Source organism: Lissotriton helveticus, chromosome 2_1, assembly GCF_964261635.1.
Source record: "Lissotriton helveticus chromosome 2_1, aLisHel1.1, whole genome shotgun sequence".
NCBI lineage: Eukaryota > Metazoa > Chordata > Amphibia > Caudata > Salamandridae > Lissotriton > Lissotriton helveticus.
The window spans coordinates 1,731,304,614-1,731,329,607 of NC_136059.1; the positions used below are offsets into that span (position 1 = coordinate 1,731,304,614).

General features: G+C 43.7%; 1 protein-coding gene across 1 annotated transcript in view; it reads left to right on the plus strand.

The window, feature by feature from the left end:
• The window catches only part of ABCA1 (ATP binding cassette subfamily A member 1), a 132,747-nt gene that overhangs the window by 46,140 nt on the left and 61,613 nt on the right, over positions 1-24,994 (plus strand). The window contains exons 8-16 of the mRNA XM_078676675.1: positions 7,035-7,278; positions 8,502-8,641; positions 11,363-11,479; positions 15,632-15,829; positions 16,828-17,033; positions 17,548-17,724; positions 20,709-20,931; positions 23,101-23,322; positions 24,512-24,716. Of these exons, the coding sequence (XP_078532801.1) occupies positions 7,035-7,278; positions 8,502-8,641; positions 11,363-11,479; positions 15,632-15,829; positions 16,828-17,033; positions 17,548-17,724; positions 20,709-20,931; positions 23,101-23,322; positions 24,512-24,716 (1,732 nt within the window). The remainder of the gene's footprint in view (positions 1-7,034; positions 7,279-8,501; positions 8,642-11,362; positions 11,480-15,631; positions 15,830-16,827; positions 17,034-17,547; positions 17,725-20,708; positions 20,932-23,100; positions 23,323-24,511; positions 24,717-24,994) is intronic.

Here is a 24,994-nt window from a genome sequence, read left to right on the forward strand (position 1 = left end):
TTTGACCGAAAGTAACTTTTACCGCTTGACGTGCTTGCACTTTGGAGAGCGGAGGGCATGGTGTTTGGTTAGAGTTTGCTGCGTCCTAGGAGGGGAAAATCTTATTTGCTTTTCTTATTTCCCATCTGCCTACCTTAGTACCCCAATAACCCCCGGTGGTTCTTTTTTCTTTCAAGAACTATCCTCTTTTAATCCCTCCTTCTTTTGTACTTTTTTGTTATTACTTTTTGTGTTTCTTCATTCAGAATCACGCAGGAAAAACGCATGTTCTTTGTATTTTTAGGGTATCCAAAAACGAACTACATAAGTGTTTGAATACTGGTTGTGTTTTTTAATTTGTCAGACACAAAGAAATAGTTGAAAGACGGTTAGGGCCTACCAACAATTTTTTTTAGCATTGTTCCCAACTTTTGGAAGGTATTTTTCAGGCTTAGCTTTTATACCATTTTGTTTGCCTATAATTGTAAAGGTCAATTTCGCCAGGTCTTTTGGTGTTTCTTCAGTATTCTTTCTATGCTGAGTTTGGTACACCTTCTTCCTTCTTTTCTATCTCTTTTTAACTTCCGCCTTTGCTGCATGCTTCTCCCTTTTCTTTCTTTCTTTCTTTCTTTCTTTCTTTCTTTCTTTCTTTCTTTCTTTCTTTCTTTCTTTCTTTCTTTCTTACTTTCTTTCTTTCTTTCTTTCTTTCTTCTCAACAGCGGTAGCCAAGTTCAAACTTCAACATATTTCAGGTTCACTTCCCATATCTCTTCTTCATGTTGGTACAGACACTGGCAGATATTGTCCTACATGAACACATTTTTGATGAAGTGTTCTTATATTTTATATCACGGTTCCATTTTTTGCCTGATGCCTTCCTTCGTTGTCCCTTAATGCACCATAACCTTTTCACTCAGGCTTTTGGGTTCAATAGTGAAGCAAGCCTGTAGCTTGTGCCCATTTTACAAGGTGTTTTCACTGTTTCCTTGTTATTGCTTTCGAAGTGTAGTTGGGCTCCGGCGTAGTCTAATCACTGCTTAGAAATGCCCAGGAAGCCGGAGATAATAATGAGGAGAAACTGGACGTCGGGCCGGCCTTGGCAGAGGGCCTAGAGGTTCTTGATCACATTAACATGGATGGACCCTCTTGAGTGCGGCTGCAGTGTTTGGATTGATTTCAGCCTTTTACTGTTCTTCGCTCAAAGATTGGATACTGATGGGAGACAGATTGAATGTTTCCGGCTTCTACTCGCTAAATGATGTGCTTATCCCTTGCTCAAGGGACAAGGCCTTCGGGGAACTTGCAATCTTCTTGGAAAGTGCACTCCGCTCCCGGTGAGGCTAAGAATTGATTTATTATTCTATGCACTTTTCACAAGTTTTTCGGATTGCAAATGAGCCTTCTCGCATCAGAAGCAGGCACTGCGATGCAATCCGGCCTTGACGATAGGACTGAAGTATTATCCCTTGAGTTATTATAGGAAAGTGGGTCGAAAGAAGTGCAAAGTATAGATTTCACGGGCCCAAGGTCAAAACTTGAGAGCAGTGCTTCCCAAGCCTCTTAGAGTTACCACCTAATTTTTAGAACCATAAACTTTTGCAACCCATCTAGCTTTAACGGACATAAGATGTGTGATTTTTTAGATGTAACCAAAGCATTCCGTGGCAGTGCACTATCACAGACAACACCTTTTCCATTAAAATGGGCACTAAACTTTCACTGACATATAGTTTTACTAATAAAACTATGTTGCACACAAATGATAATATGTGAAAAGCGGGTTTCAATGATTCTGTATTATTTGTGCATCGCCTAGTAATGTGCCTTGATTTGTTTTGATCCTATTAAAACCTTTGTTTCCATCACACTTCAGAATTCCCAAAAAGTGCTTCATTTTACCTTTGTAACTGCTGAATGTGTTCAGTTAATTTTTTTCCAGGTATTTACATTTTGTTATGTGTTACTAAAATGACATCCTACAGCCTTTTCTTTTAGACTCCCCATATCCTAGCAACATTTGTCACATAATTCTCTTTACTTTTCTTTGTCTCACCTCAAAGTGAGAGGGGTTTTTAACAAGAATCCCCATGTTAAAAAACATAAGCACCAGTTTGTCAAAAGAGGTAGTCTGACAGTTGACCTCTGTCTTTGAAGCACAAATGTGACAAGATAAATACAGAATTTAAAGGCATCTTTATGTATTGCTTTGACATTTGCGACCCACCTAAAATGGGCTCGCAAACCATTACAGGGTCGTGACTCACAGTTTGAGGAACACTACTAAAACGTATTCTTCACATTAACCTTTGACTATGAATTTATTGCACTGTACTGCTGTTGCTTTTAATTAAGAAGTAGACATCTTAGGCATCATACAAGCAAGAACAGATATGCAAATCCTTCCCACTCGATGCAGTACTCAACTTCAATATCTTCCAGCCCACTTAAATCAGGCAATACTTAAGCACAATACAAGGCTATAAAACGCATAAAGAAAAAATCTACAGTGTCTGAAAAAGATGATCTGAATTCCTGACAGTCTGTGTGAGTCATTTGTTCTCACACATGGGCCACAGCGTACCCTATGGCATGGAAACATTAATTGCCCTGAATTGGCAATGTTAGTCTGGGTTGTGGACTAGTAATGCGTATAGTTCCTAGCGAGGATTAAAATTGTAGTACTAGTGTATGGGCTTCCTCAGAAAAGCAGAAGTAGTCCGGTACATGACAAGGAAGCTGCAGGGCAACTGTGGAAACACCTCGCCTAATATAAATTCTTCTAAGCTTCACCATCTTGATTCTCCTCGACTCACCTTCCATTTGTGCGTGTAGTGAACATAAACAACCATGTTACTGAGTGTAGACTTTTGAGGGATGTTCTAGTCTGCAGTGTGGAAAGGGTATAGTACATAATACTAAGTAGGAGAGTGCTTTGCTATCTGATTGGTAGACGGAAGCAGTGTTGAAAATAGAGTTTAACAATTCTTCTAATTTGAAACTAAAGGTGTGAGCCAGAAAACTCGCCTCTTTCTTTACCCAACAGCAATCTCATTTCTTAGTGTCAGACTTTAACTTGACTCTTTGTATTGCTTGTTCATTTGTAGTTTCCACAGAGAGGCTGGTTATTATATAACCATGGTTTTCTGGCTAGGAGCAGCTAAGCAGATGTTTTATGGAATAGAGATGGGTCACTGTTCAGGAATGTCAGCCGACAAATGTTCAACTTTCTCGTCGTTGTACTGTAATGCCAATAGGACCATTAAAGCGTGTATTAATTATGTCATACTTTAGCAGTCAAACACACGTAATGGTAGCGTTTGGATGACTTTCTGTAGTCTGAATTTGTGCATGGTTGGAGGTATCCTGCAAATGTCTAGCCGCGCAATCTTAATTGAAACATGCCTGTCACCCTGATATCCTCCGCCCCAGTGAAAGATATCTGTTACTGTACCGCTGTGTTCTTCACCAGGTTCTAGATATAAATAGATTAAGCCACAGGGATTTAAAAAGGTAACCTTTTAACGGCCGAGCAGTACGTTTTAGCTGAAGGAATTTGTTTCGCTTAACCTGTAAAAGGGTACACAATGTGCAGTTCCCTAAATACATACAACCATCATTCCTACATTATATCTGTAGAAAGGTGGCTCTTTATATAGTTAACCAAAAAGAGATGAGTATGGGGCAAGGTCCAAGTCCACACCAACAAGTCAACTCTGGAGGCTCTGGGGCGTCCAGGTGCAGAGGAGAGTTACGGCGGTGAGTGTCCCATTCACTTTAATGGGAATGGCCCAGCCAGAAAAAGGCTGCAAGCTGGGCCTGGGGGGGGCAGTAAGGTGGAAACCACAGGGTGGCTCGACCCCTGAGATGCCCGGGCACGTATACGCACTATTGATTCACTTCTCCTGGGCTCTGGGGCTCAGGTGCAGTTGTGTCTTTTGGCGCCAGGTTAAGTGCTGGAGGCACTCGTGGTTTTAGGGGAGCAGAAAGAGGCTGCAAGCGGCGACTGGAAGTCCAGTCTGGCCAGACCCAAGGATGAGCTTGGCTCTTGTGGGTCTCAGGACCCCGTGGGCACCATCACTTCCCTCGGACTCGGGCTGTGGGTGCAGAGGCACTTTGAGATGTCAGGTGGTGGCAGTCGGGGACTCACGCCTAGTCTTTCTGCAGAAGGGGGCAAACAGGACAGCTAGGCCACTCTTGTTGTAGGTCTCACTGTCCCTGAAGTACCACGATGTCCAGGCCGGTCTTTCTCTACTTTGGTGTCTGGTCACAACAAGCCTTGGCTGCTAAAAAGGGTTTGTTACCCCTGGTATTGGTGTTGTGTGGCTTTGGTTGGTACTGGCATCCCCACACTTGGAGGGAGGACAGATCTGACCTGTGGGAGCACGGCTACCTCTTCCTGGGCAGCTGCTACGTCGGTAGTCCCGGTAAGTGGTACGTCGGTGAACCAGGTCTTGCTTCTTTGGCGCCTGCAACTGCAGGGGAGTAGCTCCTCTACTCCATGGGAGTTTCTCTTGCGATTGGCGAAGCCTGGAAGCCAACCGTGTTTCTTGGAGTCTGCACAGTAGCAGAACAAGTCTGGTTCTGCATGAGGGTCAGGTGCAGCAGGCCGGCGGGGTTGGTGCCAGGTCATCAATTGCTCCTCAGTTCTTGGGTTAGCCTTTCTTCTGTGTCCACTTCTTCTTTTTGTCCATCGAAATTTGAGGTCCTGGTTTAAGGGGGCCCCTTAAATACTCAATTTAGAGGCGTTAAGGGGAGTGAGAGCAGTAGCCAATGGGCTACTTATCCCTGGGGTCACTACACCACCCTAGATGACCACTTTGTTTAGGGAGTGGGCATCACCCTGTCCAAAATTCATATATCCACCACACACAGATGGTGGAATTCCTGTCTTCATGTCCACTTCAGGCAGCCCCCCCTACAGGTGTGTCCAGCCTGGCAGTGCAATACGCCTCCTGCATAGCTAATTTTCCCACCTGTCCTGGTGGCAAATGGGCGCAGGGCAGGGGGTGACATTTGCCCTGTTTGCGGAGACCTTGGGTTGCATATCAAAGGCGGCAGAGGGCTTTGAAGCACCTGCCCTGATCTGCTGATTTATTACCCTTCCTGGAGGAGGGGGATGTAAATGCCTCCTGGCAGAGCAGGCCTTGTTTCTGATGCCTGATAACACTGCTCCCACCCCCTAGAGGCTGGCCTCGACCAGTCAGCCAGCACACTCGATGGTAGGGTTCAGGGTGTACCTCTAAAGTACCCTCTAGGTGCAGGTATTAATAAATACATCACAAATCAGCGTGGCTTTATTAAGACGATGTGTTTGATACCAAACACCATATGTTTCAGTTAATTCATTATGTAGCTGTGAAACTTGTTTTGACCAGAGCCTGATACATACCTTAAGATGGCTTCTCTGTTCACTTGTACTGTCAGCAATGGAACTGGCCAACCCAAGGGAATATCTGTTCATTCAGATGTGTCCTCATGTGCAATGTAATGCACCCTGCCATAGGGCTGTAATGCCTGCTGTGACTTACAAATATTACTTGCAGTGAAACGGGACATGGCACACAGGTTTGTGCCATGTTGTGTTTTCACTTTTTATAGCACCTGGTCTCGCAGCCTGCAGAGGCAGTCTGTATGAGTTTGGCGCTGGGTCCCCTAGAATACAAAAGGGGATGGTGATGGACGGAGCATCTGAACTAATCAAACACTCACACCCAGTCAACACATCTGGGTTTAATCCATCACCGTTCTTTAGCCCACTCTGCTACCCCAGTTCAGACATGGCCATATGCAAATCAGTCTGATCCTGTGCCTCATGGGAACAGTCCAGCCCGAACTGCCAAGCCATGCCTTCCCTGGACCGGAAACAAGCTTCCTAGGACCGGTTTCTGGCATTTCAGCCGTCTTCAGCCAGGCTTGCTTGAATCCAGTGGCAAAGTGAGCAAGGGACTCACGTCTGAGCATACCCTATCTATCAGCACCCCCTTTTGTACCGCTTGGGTCCCCTAGAATGGCACAATATATACTACAGCTCTTAGGGACCCTCTTTACCACTTATGCCCTAGGTACCAGGGGTACAACTTACTAGGGACTTACAGAGGTGCTAAAGTGCTGGCCAATTGGGTATCAATTGACCATGTTACATTGTTTTGGGGAAAGAACACTGGCACCGGGGACCTGTTTAGCAGGAAGTCACTGCACTTTAGTCAAAGTTGCAGCAAATACCAGGCAAAAGTAGGGGGACTACTGCAACAACAACCTCAAGTTTCCTACAATATCTGCCATGCCTGTAATTTGGTGCGCACAAATTCAATTAAACCAACATGAGTGCTGGGCCCTCTGGAGCATGTTGCAATTCATTCTGCCAGAAGGCTTTAAATTAGGCCCAGACAATGAAAAATAGGATGTTGAAGTGTGTGAAAATCTGCATTCAGAGCTGTTCAGGTCCAACACTGCTACGTCGCCTCTGGCTCTTGTCTGTATGGGCAGCTCTGCCTCCTGATACCTCTGTTTATTTGAGTTAGTTTGAACAATGGGTCTCAATTATGCTGGCTTCTTTGTAACCCGGCAGTCCTCTATGCTGCTTTTAGAGGGCCCCTAGTGCAGTGAGTGCAATTGACTTTGTGTGTTCCGTGGCACAAATATATGTGAGTCCCAGCAAGTATGCCCCCACCAATTTTTACCTCACTGGTGACTACAACAGGAATTTTGAAAAGTGGTCTGCTTCTATTCAATGAGACACTTACTTCTAGATGAAGTAGGTAGTGCCAATAAAGAAGGGCAGTTAACAGTGCTGGGAGGTTAAAGAGTGTGAAGACCATTAAAATTGCTAAGGATAGTGTATATCTTAAAAAGGGCAACACTTTTATCTGCTGTAATAGCAGCTAAAGCAGATAAAAGTTGACGATTAAATCATCTAGTTTTCTTTTGGACAAGTGGTGGCATCATTCGTGTGTCCCAATCGGGTATCATACCGTACATTTGAAGCAACGTTTGTTCTTCTGTCTTCCTCTTTCTTTCCTTAGTAAGTCATGTTTTTTTTCTGTGGTGGTTTGCAGATAATGACCATGAAGAGCTGGGGAGAGATGAGGCAGGAGGTGCAGTTCCTAACGCACATGAACTCCTCAAGCACACCAACTGAGATATACCAAGCAGTGTCGCGCATCGTGTGTGGTCACCCTGAAGGCGGGGGCCTCAAAATCAAATCCCTCAACTGGTACGAGGACAACAACTACAAGGCTCTGTTTAACACCGGCAACGGCACAGACGACGATACCCAGGTGCTCTACGACAATTCCACCAGTAAGTGCCCTGGGCAGCAGGATGGTGTTGGCAGAGTTGATCTTCTACCTTAAATCTTGAGATTAAATATAATGCACATGGCATGTGGAAAAATTGTTGCGCAGTGTCCTGTTTGGAGACCTTCGCTTACTGTTGTGGCAGAGACCAATTCATAAAGCAAGAAAGAGACACAGATCTACTCACTTACCCACCCTCCTGCACACACGTTCCTCTACTCCCAACCCACACTCAGTCAGCCCTCCAGACACACGCTCTCCCCTTTTCCCAGTCCCCCATACACACTATAAAAGCATCCTATTTGTTTAGTTACCGCCTCACCAGCAACAAAAATAGTTCTTACCCATTAAGTAACCTCTTGCTTTACTGTAGAATCTCTCTGAATGGCTATTGGTATTTTTCCTTAGGGCATGCTCTTTTTTGTTCTTTGTTGTCCTAGCCAAATCAGTCAGCCCGAGCTATAAATGCTATTGCCTCTGGCTTCCTGTTGACTAGCACCATTTATAACTGCTATTTATAATCCGTGATAAGTTGATCTCTTCGCTTCTGCCGGGTTGGACTCTTGCAATTAGATACATGTGCTTGAACTTTAGCTGGACTGTTCGCTCTGCACAGCTCCGGGATCTTCTTTTACGTGCCTTTCTTTGACTCAATGCGCTTACGCTGTTCTGCAGTATGAGGCCTCCATTGAGTACGTAAAGTCTCACTGGCTACGCGGCTTAATGCTGAATGTCAGTTCTGTGCTTATGCACAGATTTTCACAGCTGCAGCAATGTGTTTGCCATTCAGAGCTGCAGGGGAAAAACTAATTACCTAGATTGATTTTTATTAGGATGTTTACTCACTCCAGCAGAAAGAATTGTATCCAGGTTGGTGGTTGGCAGTCAGAGCACTCGGCTGCCTCCTGCACTGCTGGTTTTACCATTGTGACCAGAATTCACAATTTGCTCACTTAGCAGAGGAACGTGCGTGACATTTTGATTTTAAGGACGTATGTATTATTTGAACCCTAAGCACTGCTGTTTTAACTGGATGTAAAGCAGCAATCCACCCCCTGTAAAAACAATGCAGTGATCAAACACTGTCTCTTTTCCATCACTAGAGAATAACACACCACATGGGTGGAAATAAGCCTTTGTGACATGTAGCCAACTGGTGGGTTCATCTGACATTTAAGCTGTGGTCTACCAAGCGATTTCCCTGCAACATGTGCTTTCTGTCCGTAGCGCCTTATTGCAACGAGCTGATGAAAAATTTGGAGTCCAACCCCTACTCCCGCATGGTCTGGACAGCTCTGAAACCTCTGCTCATTGGGAAGGTCCTCTACACGCCTGACACCCCAGCCACGAGACAGCTCATGTCTGAGGTAAGCCACGGTGGAAGTGTGAGATGCTCAACCACCAAAACATCTATACATGCTCCCTAGAGGGAAGTACATTTTTGCACACACAGCATGTGGAAGCACAAGTCTGCTAAGGTACAGCATGTGCCTACATCTGCTGATTTGAACACTGGAGAAATTGAATAAATGCTTTACACAGGACTGTGAGTGCGTCATTTAAAAGTAAAATGCTGGATGAGTGTGGAAGTGAATGCTTGTTTTGCTAAGAGATTATCTGATTGTCACACATGGCCAGGTGATGCATGAGTCCACTCCTGTCTGGTAACGTTATTCACGTCTGTTCATTGGTCTCTTCCCTACATCTCCTGCATTACCTATCTAAAGAAGCATTTTAAAACACATTATAGACGGGTGACTGTCACTGTTGACTACCAAGATATGCTCTGTTTCTTCTAGCTTTTCTCAGATAGCCATGCCAGCTGAAATATCAAATTAAATGACCAAATCTTGCTGTGCTGTACATATATGGATGTTGATCCGATATTGGAGTGAAGTGATTGATTTAGCGACAAAAACAATATGGATGGTGGATAAATTAACCTTCTGGTAATTATTCTGGGCCACATTCAAGCATTTGTTCACTGTGCTGCTAAGGACAGGGACCCATCAAATGCAAAGCATTCTTAGCGCCACCCCAAAAATAAAAGTCCAGTATGATGCACTAAGCCACGTCCCATTTTAAAGGAATATTAGTAAACTTAGACTTTGTTTTGTCGTGTTGGGCCTCACAACTCAGCAGTAGGGCTCACATCTGGGCATGCCCATCCTACTTAATTTGAGTGACCGAGAAGAACAAAAAGTGATGGGTGGATGTCTGGAAATTATCGTGTGCCACATTCGAGTCCATCATTGTTTGCTCTCTGTACCAATGCAGATCTGGACCAACTATTTTCAAATCATTGGTCCAGATTAATTCAGTCTTTTCCACCCAAAAGGCTCTTCTACGTTTCCTTGACATAATACCCCATCGAGTATGTATCGGGGCACGGAGGGATGTTCTGGGCAACTAGTAATGCTTAGAAACTGTTCACCAATTGTAGACGACTACAGCCCTTATGTGCCAACGTGTTCTCCACAGACACTGAATGAGGAATAACCTTTGATACATCAGGCCCTATATGTGGTAACTCAGTTGCTCATTTACGAACAGGTAATTGTTATCCCTTACTGCTAGACCACGCCTAACAAGTACCATTGAGTTTTACATGCCTCTTTTCATTTTCGTACCTTGAATTGGACAAACAAAAAATAACTATAATGGTGGCGTTTTCCCATTAATAATCGAGACTACACAAGGATCAAGGACCTTCATTGAATGTCTTTCTTTGTGTCCCTAAGCAGCCTTAGTTTGTCACAAAGAGATATCTTGCACATACATTTTCTTGAAAAAGTTTCAATAGACAATTTCAACGCAAAAAAAAAGTTTCAATAGGACTAACCGCCATATGCATCATCAAACTATTTTGCATTTCCTAAATAGTGAATTTTAAGGAATCGCTATTTAGGAAATGCAAAATGGTATGTATGTACAAAATCGCTTTGCAATAGCGATTCCTTAGCATTCCTAATTTGCGATTAGCAATTTGCTAATCGCAAATTACCCATTCATTTCCATGGGCCAGGAGGCCCATAGGAATGAAAGTGCAATTTGCATTAGCAATTAGCTAATCGCAAATTAGGAATTTTTTCAAGGGTGCAGGGGTGTCTCAAGAACACCCTGCTGCACCCCTGAAAAAGACATTTGGGGGCATATGGCGCACATACATGCCCTAAGGGCATGTATGGGCGTCATATGGCACCTGTGTTTTTTTGTAAAAAAGCTTTTTGAAAAGAATTCGCAAATTACCACCAACTAGAAGTTGGTGGTAATTTGAGAATCCTCAATGGCATTTTTTGCATATTTTTTGTTTGATACATTGCATTTAAGGAATCGCAAAATTTGCAATTCCTTAAGTGCAATCGCAAAATAAGGAATAGCAAATTTTGCTATTCCTTATTTTGCATCAAACTTGTTTGATACATACCATTTGTCTAATTAGCATTCAATTTCGCCCTTTGCGAATGCTAATTAGCTTGATACATATGGCCCTAAGTCAGAGCACTGGGTATCTTCAAGTGCTCTGTAAATGACAAGCAACCCCTGGAAATAAAACCACAGGATGGGAGAACCCACATACAGTATAGACATCCAGTAATCCATGTGAGGGCATTAAGGGAAGGCGGTTCCAGCGTTTGACCAGAAAATAACAATATTGGATAACATGTGATCCAGTAGGGAAAATATTGTATAAATAGCCAGAACTCTGCACACTCTCTAGGAATGGCTTGCAGCTGGTTCTACAGTGTAAGAGGGCACACAAAGGCAGTCTGTTCACTTACTGAGCTGGCACTTCATAAATGAGAGGATTTGAAGTCGCCCCGCTTTTTCCTGCATCTGGTCTGGTCCGTTAAAGCCAAGTTAGCATACAAGTTCTGGGTATTCGACAGTTGCTGTTTCCTGGGGCAGTGGTTGTGATTAGAAAACTTTGCTGGGACTTTGCAGATAAAATGGATTTCTCTGATGGAGTGCGGTTTGTCTTTCACAATAGTGTTCATATGACTTCTGTAGTTGCAATATAAGATGCACGGTTTGAACATCCACTTTCCTATCTCTTTCTAACTTAAATGTTTGCACTCCACTTCCAGGTGAACAAGACATTCCAGGTGCTGGGTGTTTTTCGCGACCTTGGCGGAATGTGGGAAGAGATGAGGCCCAAGGTGTGGAAGTTTTTCGAGAGCAGCACAGAGATGGATCTGATCCGGGTCAGTATGTGTCATAAATTTGCTTTTCAGTGCCCCAAGTTTCTTTACCACAGGTGTCCTCAATATAAGTCCATAAATGCCAGATCCAGGCCATTTTCAGGGAAGCCAATTGTATGTAAAGGTTTTTCTGTGGTCATTCTGAAAATCTGTCATTGTCCGGAAAACGTTTGGAATGTTGCATTACAAGATAATTTATATATACTGCGATGTATGTGTTTTTTTGGTTCACCTTGATGCACCACTTTAGTGTATTTTTCTGCCTGTGCTGCATTTTAAAGTGGTTTACTAAGAGGGAATCTCTGCAAAAAAAAGACATTGCATCTCCTAACTGCTTCTTCAGGATCGACCATCTCAATTTTGAGTTGTTAGGAATTAGCCCTGTTTTGTGTTCTTTTCTGTACTTCTCCACATCCGTTTTGACTAGTGCATTTCAGTGAGTTATCTGTGACCAGAGTGCCTCTTCTGGTTTGCTGTCCATCTTCAGTCGTCGTTCAGATTCTTAAACGGGTAGAGAGAGGTTACTAAAGGTAACAACCACTCTTGAAAAAACAAAATTTGCTCACATTTTTGAAACCATGATGGTGAGAATGTGGTATAAAATGTTCCAACTTGTGGCGGACACTGTAAGAGGCAGCACAAGGGTAGGGTTGCCCATTAACGCCATGTTGGCAGAACAGTGTTTCAAAATTATTGCCATAAGGAGCGTCTTATCACTCTGACGGTCTCTGGTTGCGCTGGGACGCCTCGTCGCTGGGGCAGCCATGCGCATTACAAATCTTGTATAAATAAATAAATAAATACATTTGTCCAGGTGGTTCAAGTGCACTGAGGTAAGACCATGCCACGGATAGTGTGTAAGGATGCCAAAGCCCACGACTGATGACGTCATGTCTTGCTGCCACAGTGTTCTGGCAACCTTACATTGGCGGAGTGAAACTACTGAAATCACAACAGTACTGACAGTTTTTTGAGAGGTTAGGCTCCAATTTTCATTGTGTTGTGCCTTCGTCCGCCGTTCTCCACCTCAAGCTTCCACCTTTCACTCTCCAATTTCAGACTGTAGCCAGATATTCATTTTGTGCATGAGAAATGGGACTAGAAGTTTACCGAGACTGCACCTTGGTGGAACTAGGGAGGCTACAGAAGATTTTTCAGAAAATGCTTCTATATTCTGTGTCCAGCTGCAGGCTGCGCGGCGTGGTGTAGAAAGTCAGGTTCACAGTACGGCTAGCTGTGGGGATCTGATGCAGGCATGCTTGTTGTGCAATGTTCTGTATGGTCAGAGGCTGAGAATAGGCCACAGAGAAGAGTTCTGCAAATGGAAACCAGATGTCCTTTGTGCCGCGGCAATGGCTGATCGAGTGCTCTCCAGTGCATAGATTAAAATCAGAGCTTTAAGCAAAGTTTCCTGGACCTGGTGTGTGTGGCGGGGAACACCACAGTCAGGGGTAAACACATTACCAGGATTGTGGACTTGTGTGATTACTCAACTAATGCTACAGGGTCGTAGCTATAGTTTTTTCCCAGTGTGTTGCCAATAAGCACTACTTTTGCTTTAACTGACTTGGAAATCAGTACGGAAAAATTCGTCCTTTACACCCTGAGCCCCCCACATTTCCTACCATGTACGAGTTCGGTTTGGTGTAGGTTTCTCGGCCTTGCAATCTTGCATCGACACCACGTGAACTGGGGCCGGTCCCTCTCCCGGTCACTGAACTTAGGAATCTGGGAGCCAGACTCAATGATTGAGAGAGGCCACTGCTGGCGTAAAAAATGTGAGAATCAAGGAACCCCCGGAACACCAAAAAAACACACGGCCGACAGGGCCTGTAGTGATACATCTCACCTCTCGGGCATCTGAAATTAAAAACTGGACAAAGGGAGGGGTAAGGGTAAGGCGCGCGTGTGAACCAGAGCAATGCGACGGACAAAAGTTTGGATATCTGTATTTACATAAAGGTAACAAAAAACAAATTGGATAAAAAGATTTTGAATAGAAAAAGTATGAGTCTCCAATACGACGCTTCAGAAAGGAAGCTGGCGAGGAAGACTAGCCAAGCGGTCTACTGTGCTTTGTTCTTTCTTAAGCAACGCTGCCACCTAGCGGACATTGACACGTTCTGCAGAGCGAGTTCCTGGTTTCTGTATGAAGAGGATCGATCCTTCTTTCATCATCTGAGCTTGCATGGTCCACAGTCATTTGTCAAATATCTTTTTTGCTTTATCCAGTCACTCGGCAATGAGCCGGCTGTACGTGACACGATCCAATTCGGGCGATGTCACTTAATGTGCCACTTTTTGATTCCGCTGGTCTTCTTCAGAGAGAAGTGAGTTCTCCCTTCTAAAATGGCTGCTGGATCAGCACTCCAGGATGCCTAAATGTGGCCCAGCTTCTGATTCAACCACCGTAGCACGTTGTTGCCCATTTTATATATCTGTTTAACATGCAGAGAAGAGGTGGGAATGGATCATACCATGGCCCACACAGCTTTTTTTGTCCACCCGAGCTTGATAAAGTAGAACTATTGAGTTTGTTAGAATCTGGAGTCTTATGTACCCGGACTAAAGAAATCATACAGACTATGTGGCGAATGTCAAAAACATAACACAAGCTAAATTGTCAGTATTACTGTTATTTTACTCTTAAAGGATGTGGGTCTTAATGGTAAAACTAACATTTACTGCTGAAGGTCACCGCTACATCTTTACACATACTTGCCACGTTTTCAGCGTTTAACATTTCAAGTGCAAAAAATGAGATACCTTTACTCTTTCTTTGGCACACTATAGACTAGGTTTTGAAATGAAGCATTCGCGAACACCAACAAACGATTTGTAGTTGGAAGAGGCTGTGTTGTTCCTTTGTGGGGAATGACATGACCACATACTCCATGGAGGTCAAAACCGAAGTAAAAATGCCAACACAGTGCTGGGTGCTTTGTAGGTGGCTGGGTGGAGAATGTCCCGGGACCAGCACCGAGCTGCACTGGGTCTCTTGCTGTGGCTGATAATGATTTTCTGTGAATAGTATTCCTTCTGCAAAATGTGAATGAAGGTCCCTGTCTGTCGTTTTTATCAGGATCAGTGGCACTGGGATCATGTGGCATTATGCAGTACATTTTGTGCTTGTATTATTTTGTCATTTTTGCACATGTTAAACCCTTTTGGGCAGAGATTTGACTTTATTACAACCAGTTTAACACCCAAAACACACTAATAAACAATTGAAATATGACCAGTGAACCTTTGCGAAAGATCACCCACTGCGCGGAAACATGAGTCACCATGTTTTTAGGGTAAACATCCTTTACAACGCAACTTTTACCACGCAGTGCCTTTATGACGCAACTTTTACAACGCAAACTATTACAACGCATTGCACTGGGGGGCGCTCTAGGATAGGGAATAGGTTTAATGTACTATCAAACACCTTCCCTACTATCCACGGGGACTGGAGTTGGAATAGTAAATTAAACTATTCACTATCCAGCGCCCAAAAGCACTATGCGTTGTAATGGTATGCGTTGTAAAACTTGCGATGTAAAGGCAGGCGTTGTAAATGTATGTGTTGTAACGTCATACATCCTGTTTTTAGTAACTTTTTACTGTTTGAGCTAGAAACAATTCTTCTTTAAAGTCTTCAGATTATGCAGCAGATGGTGGCTGCAGCAAATGCAGAGAATCCATAATTATGTGGAAAATACTGCAGCCGCAGATTTGCATGATTCCAGTGGCCTGATGAAGCTCTGTAAAGTGTAGTGGTCGGTATGGGCCAGGTGAGCTAAGTCAATGCTACCTGGAGCTAAATTGACTCCTCCAGTGGTGGACATGCAAAGTAAATCTTTATTTTTTTTAAAATCGTTCTGGAACCTAGCACAGATTAAGGCAGAAAAAACACACTCTACAACACTAATGTTACAGGTAAGGTGATAGAATGTTTTGTCTTGAATCACCATTGACACATTTATGGACAAAGATCTACCATCAAACATCTGAGTTTGCTTTGCTGGATTATCTGTAGTTATTGTTGATGTGTCAAATATATATCATTAGTGGATGGAAAACTCTATTGTCTGAGTCAAGCAATCTGTATGTGAAACTTTGCCAACCGCGTCTTGCCTATTTATCGTCCGTTATTATGTCTCCCGACAGACGCTGCTGACGAACAAGAACAGCAGTGGCCTCTGGGATGCCCATGTCAACTCTTCTGATTGGAAAGCTGAGGATGTTTCCAGGTTCCTGGCGAAACACCCTGAAGATATCCTGCCTGCTGACGGCCCTACGTACACCTGGAGAGAGGCACTAAATGAGACCGACCGCGTTATCATGACAGTGTCGCGGTTCATGGAGGTGCGCTGGAGCTTGATGGGATAGGCCTCACTCTGTGTTTAGGTTGTTTGTGTTTATTGAGTGTGCATCTCCAGCTTCGGAACTTTTGTAGTTTCCTTATTTCTAACATTTCCTCCTGTTCATTAGAATTACATGTTTGAAGTAAGTGCAGCCAAGCATACATCTGCGAGTGTGTGCTGAAGCCTCTCTATCTTTGTTTCCAGCATGATGCATGTTCTCAAGTGTAGTTTTGTTTTTCTTTTTTGTGCTGATGTTTCTGGATTTTTGCTTTTTGTTTTTATTTTAAATGCTTAGTCTCTGAGGGGAAGAAGTAGTATTTATTTTGGAAGCCATTAGTTGTGCTGGTGCTACTGTTCCCTTCTGGAAGAGCAGGCAATGCGACCCCCATGAGAGGTCAGGAGCCAAGGAGATGCTGGTAGGGTGCCTATGATATTATTGGTTCCAGCTTTTGCTGGTCAGTTTCGGCTTAGGGTGGAAGCAAAGCAGTGGATTGTGAGACAATTTCAACCAGTTATTTGCAGTTTGGGAGAGTGGTTTCATTGATGGGACGCATGTCAAATACAAGACTGTTCATAATGTTGATATATTAACATGGTACACATGGCTAGTATGGTGCGCCACACATGTTCAGTGAACCCTAAGTTCCCAATTGAAGGCCACATGCAAGTATCTATACCATTGTTTGATTCCTGATTTGACACGCTCATCATACTTTCAAGAGTTAGGTGGACTGCGTGAAGTAAGTCCAACAAAGTACAGTTCCAGCGTCAAAAAGTAAGTGCATTGCTAAGGTTCCTCACTATTGTTGACATGTGAATCCTATGAAGACAGGTACACTAGGCATGTTCTGTGCAGGAGGTTCCTAGCTCACTTTAAAACGCATTGCATTGCATAACCCTACATGCTAGCCGGCTTCTTATTGGATTTGTTGCATTTGTGTGCCTGTTTGCACTTCATGTATGAAACTTTTCTAATTTAATTTTTATTATTTTCTGAAGTGTGTCAATTTAGATAAGCTGGAACCAGTGTCCTCAGAAGGGCTTCTCATAAACAGGTCGATGGAACTACTGCATGACAGGAAGTTCTGGGCTGGCATTGTTTTCTTAGATGTGGGCCCGGAGAGCACTGAGCTGCCCCATCACATCAAGTACAAGATCCGTATGGACATTGACAACGTGGAGAGGACAAACAAAATTAAAGATGGGTAGGTCCTGTCTCAGCTGCTGGCTCATGAGGCCTGGAATGCGTTAAAGTAATGGTTCTTAATCTGTGGTCCGAGGACCCCTTGGCCTTCTCAAGGGGCTAGCGACTGTTCTACAAAATATAATAATATTACCATTAATACATTAAAATTAGTAAACTGTATACAAGTAAAAAAGCAAAATTGAAAAATGTGAACTCTGTTTCTACATTTGATTGTGAACGTAACTAAATATTTAAATATTTCAGCATTTGTTTAGTGTATACTTGTTTTTGTATTTTTGTTTATTGTTCTGAGGTTCAAATCAAAAAAATTGCTTAGGCTGGGGGTCCCTGAAGAGCTAGGATGTTTGCAGGCATGAAGAATAAAAATAGAATCTGTAGTGACTCAGTCCACAGAAGTTAAAAGATTAAGAACCATTGCTGATTGCATAGCAGAAATTACCTCAGCTTAGAGATTTGAGGCGGGAAGAGGAGTAAGCGTTTTCATCTGCTGTTCCGTTCTGTCTCCTGGCTAGGTACTGGGACCCTGGACCCCGCGCCGACCCATTTGAAGACATGCGCTATGTCTGGGGAGGATTTACTTATTTGCAGGACGTATTGGAACAAGCAATTGTACGCACGCAGACCGGTTCGGAGCAGAAGACCGGGGTATATGTTCAGCAGATGCCCTATCCCTGTTATGTCGATGACATGTAAGTGACACCAGATCTTGACATGCATGCCAGAGTGTCATGAACATTGGAAGACAGATAAGCTTGCTCATGTCAAGTGTTATGCGTGAGAGCCTTGTGAGCCAGTGATCAAGACCTGGGAGTAAGTGCAGGTCCCAGGCAACTGTGGGCGACTGTACAGCACAGCAAAACGTCTAAGGACAGTAACACGTAGCTTGTCCATGAAAGACTTTTCCCATGTACATGCTAAACTAGTCAAAGAACACGTTATTCCTTATTGAGTCAGCTGTCCTAATTAAGTTAATCAGTTTAAACATTTTGGTCTAGAGTTTACCCGTAAAAGCTTCTCTTCTGGCTCTTGATGGTGGGCCAGTTTTTTTTTTTAGAGCGTTATATAGCGCGAACTGGACCCGAGACATCGGGTATCAGAGCGCTTTACATGAGCACCAGTTTTGTTACAGACACATTCATTTTTTTTGTTAGGCATGGGAAGATTAAGTGATTTGCCCAGAATCACAGGATGTTGAGCGTCGTTGCCGAGACTGGAACCCGGTTACCCAGCTTCGAGGTCGACAGCTCTAATTGCAAGGCTACATCCTCGCCCCAGTTCTGTCAAATATGTTATGTTATGTTATGTTGTGTTAAAGAAATTTTTATAGCGCAGCTAACACCTGAAGGTTTCTTGGCGCTGGTACTGAGGAAACAGAGAGAAAAAAGAAAAAAGTGGAAATCAGGACTAGTTGTAGGCATCAGTGAACAAAAAAGTTTTAAGAAGGGATCTGAACCTGGTGTAGGGAAGGGACAGCCTTAGGGGGGGGGGGGGGGAGGGCATTCCAAAAGGTAGGGGCTAAGAAAGAAAACCTAAGGCCACCGTGTTTCTTCCTCTTAAATCTGGGGACTGATAACAAAGCCAGTTGGGACGAACGAAGGTTACGTGAAGGGAGGTAAGGGTGAAGGAGGGAAGAGATAAAAGAAGGGCCTCCGCCTGCAAGGGATTTAAAGATTATGCAGCCCAGTTTGAACTTGCAACGAGCGTTAACCGGGAGCCAGTGGAGGCTTTTCAAGAGGGGGCGAACATGTTGGTACATGGGTTGGCGAAAAATCAGAAAAGCGGCCTGATTTTGAATCTGCTGAAGCCTCTTGGCTTGGTAGTCAGGGATGCCTACATAAAGCGCGTTAGCATAATCAAGTCTCGAGATGACTAGCGCTAACAGCACCAGGGTAAGGGCCTCTGTGGTGAGGAGGCGGGAGATCTTTCGTATCTTCCTAAGCTGGAAGTGACTAGAAGACACTACCGCACTGATCTGGAGTTTCATAGACAGGTCGGCACTAATGATCACCCCCAGACTTCTAGCCGAGTTTGCTGGGCAAGGGGAACTGCCCAGGTTAGTCGGCCAGAAGGATGGTTGCCAAGGGTTGGAGGGACCCCCGATAAGAACCAACTCGGTCTTGTCGGGGTTGAGCTTGAGATGGTTAGAGCTCATCCACTCACTTATGAAACAGAGGGTGGTTTGAAAAGTGGAAATAGATTCCTCCGATGTGTCGATGGTGAAGACCAGTTGAATGTCATCCGCGTAATTAAACGCGGTGACATTCAACCTTCGGAGGGATCGGATCAAAGGAGCCAGGTATAAATTAAAAAGGAGGGGAGACAGAGAGGATCTCGCTCTTTATCTGGCTGTTGAGCTCTTGACATGCCTTGTGAGGCGCAAGTTTTGTTCCGGTCTCATTTCACAACAGTGTATGCCCAATACTAGGTTCTTTCAGTGTAAAGCACTTCAGCTGTTCGTTTTTATGGCTCCTGCACTCGTGTTCAAATCTTTTGAATGAATTGTTTTGTGGTTACTCTGCTCTGGTGGTTTCTAGACTGTCCCCTCATAATTCAGAGATAAAGATATGGCCAGCAGCATTCTGGGTCTTTACATGGAATTAGCAGCACTGCTCAGATCCCTGACAGACCTCAGAAACATGGTTTGGTGATTCCTGGGTTTCATAAAACTGTGCAAAAAGAATGAATTAGTAAACTTGTGAAGGGCTCTTTTAATCGTCTCCAGTCTCCTCAACTTAGTGGTATTCATTTTATCGGCTTTGGAATGATTCAAAGCTGAGTGGATCTTAAGTGATCTGACCCTGTTACCATCAGGTTAAACATAGATCTAGAGGGGGGATGCTTAGTCTAAGTTGCTGTTCATGTTTGAAAGAACCCACTGAACGATGTGGGACAACTTTTGCGCATGATTAATGCAGGTGTCATTTTCCTTTGGAATGTTTGGGACATAATTAAGTGAAATGTTGTGAGGTGCGGATAGTGCTGAGAGCTGGAGGGATAGGTTCTACTGTCCTGGCAAACGCCATCTGACGGGGGGAGCTTTGCGTAACCCATTGAACTTGAGTAAACTCTTAATTCATTCAAGAGTCACTGGAATACTTTTATCTTCACCTGTTACACTGGCAACAACGTTGAACTTGAATAAACTCATCTTCATTCATGAATACCTTTATCTACGCGTGTTACACAACGCTATTTGTAATGATGAGAAATGCATTATTGTTGATGCCGCACGAAACATTCAAATGTTTTATAAGCTGAAAAGGTAAAATACCAGTAGCACTGGAAAGGGAACTTGATGTCTCTGGTAGATGTGCATGCTTTGCATACATTCCCCTGCAGTAGAAATACCTTTAAAAAACAACCCTACCTCGACTCAAAGGGAGAGCTTCTACCAGCCCTATTGCAATGCCCTCAGAATCCTTACCATCTTTCGAAATCAGAAGGAATTGTTTTTGCAGACAGTCTCAGAATACTGTTGTCACGATTACCTATTAAGTAGAGTTATGGTTATGTTATGAAGCAGGATAGTTTTTTCCTGAGCAGATGCATGGCACTTGCAGTGGGTGCAACGTATACACAGGGGTGATTTGACCTTGTGTCTCCATTGTTGCCTGGGAGCACACCTCTGTTTCATCGCCTCTTAACCCAATGTGTCACCTCTTATGCCTTCCAGATTTCTGCGAGTGATGAGCCGTTCGTTGCCTCTATTTATGACCCTGGCATGGATCTACTCGGTGGCTCTGATCATCAAAGGGATCGTGTACGAGAAGGAAGCGCGCCTGAAAGAGACCATGAGGATCATGGGGCTGGACAACGGCACCCTCTGGCTCAGCTGGTTCATCAGCAGCTTCATCCCCCTCCTCATGAGCGCCGGGCTCCTTGTGCTGATCCTCAAGGTGAATCTTGCTGTCGCTGGTCACTTCTTGAATCAGCCACAGTTCTTTTTGTTTTGAGGGTTTCCTATCTTCAAACAGGATCTGTGCTTCATGTTCAGTTGCTGGGAGGGAGACACGTTATATGACGTATATCTTGCCCCAAGTAGTATCAGTAGGCTGTTTTTGTAAACACCCCTCCAAAAAAGTAAGATCTTTTGTTGATTCTTGTATGACCAACAAGTATTGAATTTGCTCACTACCCTTGCAGGCTCTCTGGTTCTTTCCTCTGTAGTCTGTCTATCCCTTGAAGTTTGGTTATAAATTGTACCCATCTTTCCACTTGACATCTCTGAGCTAGATTCATGTAAATTTGAAGCATAAGTTAGGGGGGAGGGCTAACAACGTAAATGCTTGGTAGCCCTGACCTCAATAAAAGAAAAGCCAAAGCATATCTTCTGCTGTATGCTTCATCACACATGAGCCATGCGGTGGGACAGGAGCCTGCTAATGCCAGCCGGTCTGAGGCCTGCCTCCCAGTGATTGAGGCAGTGCATGTACCTTAGGTGCGTTGAACAGCCCATCGAAGGAAACGTACAGATTTCCGTTGTTCCTTAAGATTTCACATACATTCATGGACAATGGCAAAATTAATGAAGGATATATAAACAACAGAGGGGGCGGGGCTGGGGGCACTTATATGTCCATCATACAGGCCCCTAGAACATATCAATTATATCAAACAAAGTATGCAGTTCCTGAGTAGAAGGAAATTAGAAAGATTGGTCGGTATAACTATATCTGTCCAAAGGTAGGAGCCGGAGTTTTCCCATTTTGGAACTAGGGCCCTCACACATCCAGTCGTTGTCATGCTTCATCATAGGGCTTGCTCCTCGTCGGACCGGCGCGGCAATGCCCGACGTGTAACCACAATTAATGAAGGAGCCATATTTGGTCCATGTTTTCATTTTGTTTTACCCTACAATAAACATGTGCCAGATCACGACGCCAAAAGGGAAGCAGTGGCTGGGAAAAGTAAAGTTGGCATCTGGCGGCGCCTTCTTTCTAGGATAGTACACTCGGGCAATTTTGCCAAGTGTACTCACCCTTTAGGAACATGTCCATGCATGAAATACCTTTTTTGTGAACTGGAACCCAGGGTGTGAGTCAGTTGCTCTTTTAGAAACCTTCAGAGGTCCCATTTAAGTGATGTATTCACAATGTATGCTTAACATGTGCACAGTGTACACCACAGTGTAACACTTTCCACCTCACTGTGTAATGTTGTTGCATTCATATTACAGCAACAGTGCCACAGTGCAGACATTTAAAGAATCCTTAGTGCACGACTTTTTGATTTGCTTTGAAACAGGGATAAATCCACTTCTTAAAATCTGCTGTGATAATCCTAGAATGGCAGGTTAGTTATGCTATAGATTGCAAAGAGGCTGCCATATTTTTCTTTTTACAATCTGCCACATTTTCTTTTTGAATCAGAAAATTTAGCCATAGGGAACTTTTTTTAATGCAGGTATTATCTATTTAACTAGTCAGCACAAACATTACCACAGCTAGAATGACCCTGGCTCAATGCCTGCTTGTCTATTGGCAGCACCAGTGACTAGAAATGGCACCATGCTTTGAAAAGTCCATTCATAGCAAAGGCCCATCACTTCTGGTATCCTGAAACCACAGCCTCCATTATGCCAATGGTAGCTCATATTTGACCTTCCTATGCATATTTAGTATAATCCATCATGAAAGAAGTTGTGTTTTCATCATAGCGAACTAAGTAGCAACGCTATCTATCCATGTGAGCTGCTTATGCATTTTGTTTATGTTTCTGTTCTTTCACTTGCCTGTATCTTTTCTGGCTCTTATAACTCTGGCGCTTCACTCGACGTTTCCCCTTGTTATGTGCACATGGATGCTTTGGAGAGTATTGGCTTCCACAGAGGTGGGCTACAGCTTGGTTTCAGCTCTTTCCAAATGCAGCTGCTTGCAGTCTGAGTTGCACTTGCTTTACATTGCGATTTCTGCATGGGCAGCTTTCCATGGGTAGTGTCACAAAATCAAGAATGTAGCTGTTACATTTCCTCCAGCCACTCTAGGGACAGAGCTTTGTACACACACAGCATTGCATAAGGTGTCAGCATGAAAAGCTGAGATTGAATGTCTTTTTCTTGTTTTCAGATGGGAAACCTGCTCCCCTACAGCGACCCCGCCGTGGTCTTTCTGTTCTTGGCGGTGTTTGGAGTGGTCACCATACTACAGTGTTTCCTAATCAGCACACTGTTTTCACGGGCAAACTTGGCGGCAGCCTGTGGTGGGATCATATACTTCACACTTTACCTCCCCTATGTGCTGTGTGTGGCGTGGCAGGACTACATAGGTTTCCCACTCAAACTCTTCGCAGTAAGTTGACCTGTTTGCTGGTTGTCACAATTAAAATTCTGCTAACAGTTTGCACAATGGTGAAGGACAGATACACTTTATAATCTCACAGCATTTAATGGAACTCACACGTTTTCAAAATTACCAAAACCTTTGATTCAGTTTTATCAGTACAAAAGTAGAAACTGTAGTGCAAAATTAAATCCACTAAAAAGCAGTTCGATAGTTGTTGCAAAAATATATTAAAATTGGTTTAACACAAGTCAGAATATAAAAAAAACGACGTTGCTCATAAAGTGTAGAAACATGCACAGTGATTCTGTTTTTACTATTACCTAAAAATATGCAAAAATAAACATGCTGTATTAAATATCTCCTTTTTGCTGATCACTGGTCATCTGAAAAAACAGATCAGGAAAAGTGATAGCTAGGTTTTGTTTTTGCTGTTTAAACTGCAATTTTGATTATGCTCCATGTCCTGCCTTTCCCCTTGGCTGCTTGCTCTGGCAGCAGGAATTATAACGTCAGAATGCAACTGTAATAACTTATTACAGTTGAGCAGTTACGTCATTTCTTTATTACAAGCACTTCAGAAGGAGTAAGATATTAAAGACGTGCTTTGACACACAGATTGCATGCTCCCATGTAATATAGAAATTATACACTACTGTGAAAATCAGCACCCGGAGTAGGGGCTCACAATGCATCCTGTTATTGATGTAAAAGAACATATATATACATTGTTTTTGTTTGAAATATTAAAGGCGTCTGATAGAAGCTAGTAAACATCTTCTGAAACAGAGTAAACCCATCATTTAATAATCCATGCAGTCTTTGGCCGATTGCATAGTGTGCCCCGGCAGTCATGATAGAGCCCCACTTCTCCTCTCCATTTGCTATTCAGGGCTTTATTTAGAGAATGGCGGACTGGAAACTCCATCAGAAATGTAGCGAATGTCCTGTTTCCGTACTACAAGTGCATTATAGCCTTTGATACTTGTAATACAGTGGATGTGAAACATTTTGACAGAGTAACCAGTCCAACAAACTCTAAATGAGGCCCTTAGTCTGAGGTTTAAGGTCACACTAGGCAGCAAATGCTATCACTGCCAGAATAGTTGACCCTTAGCCCCCTCTCCTGCCCAGAATGAGTTCTCCTGTTTACCAGGGAATAACTCTAACATGCTTGTTTGGATTCCTTCTCTCACAGAGCCTGCTTTCCCCTGTAGCCTTTGGTTTTGGCTGTGAGTACTTTGCCGTCTTTGAGGAGCAGGGTGTTGGTGTGCAGTGGGACAACCTTCTTGAGAGTCCTTTAGAAGAGGATGGCTACAACCTCACCACCTCTGCCGTCATGATGCTGTTCGACACCTTCCTGTATGGTGTTATGACCTGGTACATCGAAGCAGTCTTCCCAGGTGAGCAGTTTATGTCAAAGAGAACACTGGGCTGACATTACACCATATATCTTCAAAACCAGGGCCAGATTGCCTCATAGATGAACCAGAAACAACATACTTTGCATCAGGTCCTTTGTGCTTGGTCCTGCTCTGCCCTGATCACCTACTGGCAAGGTATCCATACCACACTAAGTGAGGTCACAGAGCTCACTGACATATACACTTGAGGGGGCATGCACCTTTGGTATTTTTAAATGCAGAAAGAAACACACCGTCTGCACACGCTTTGCTAGCCT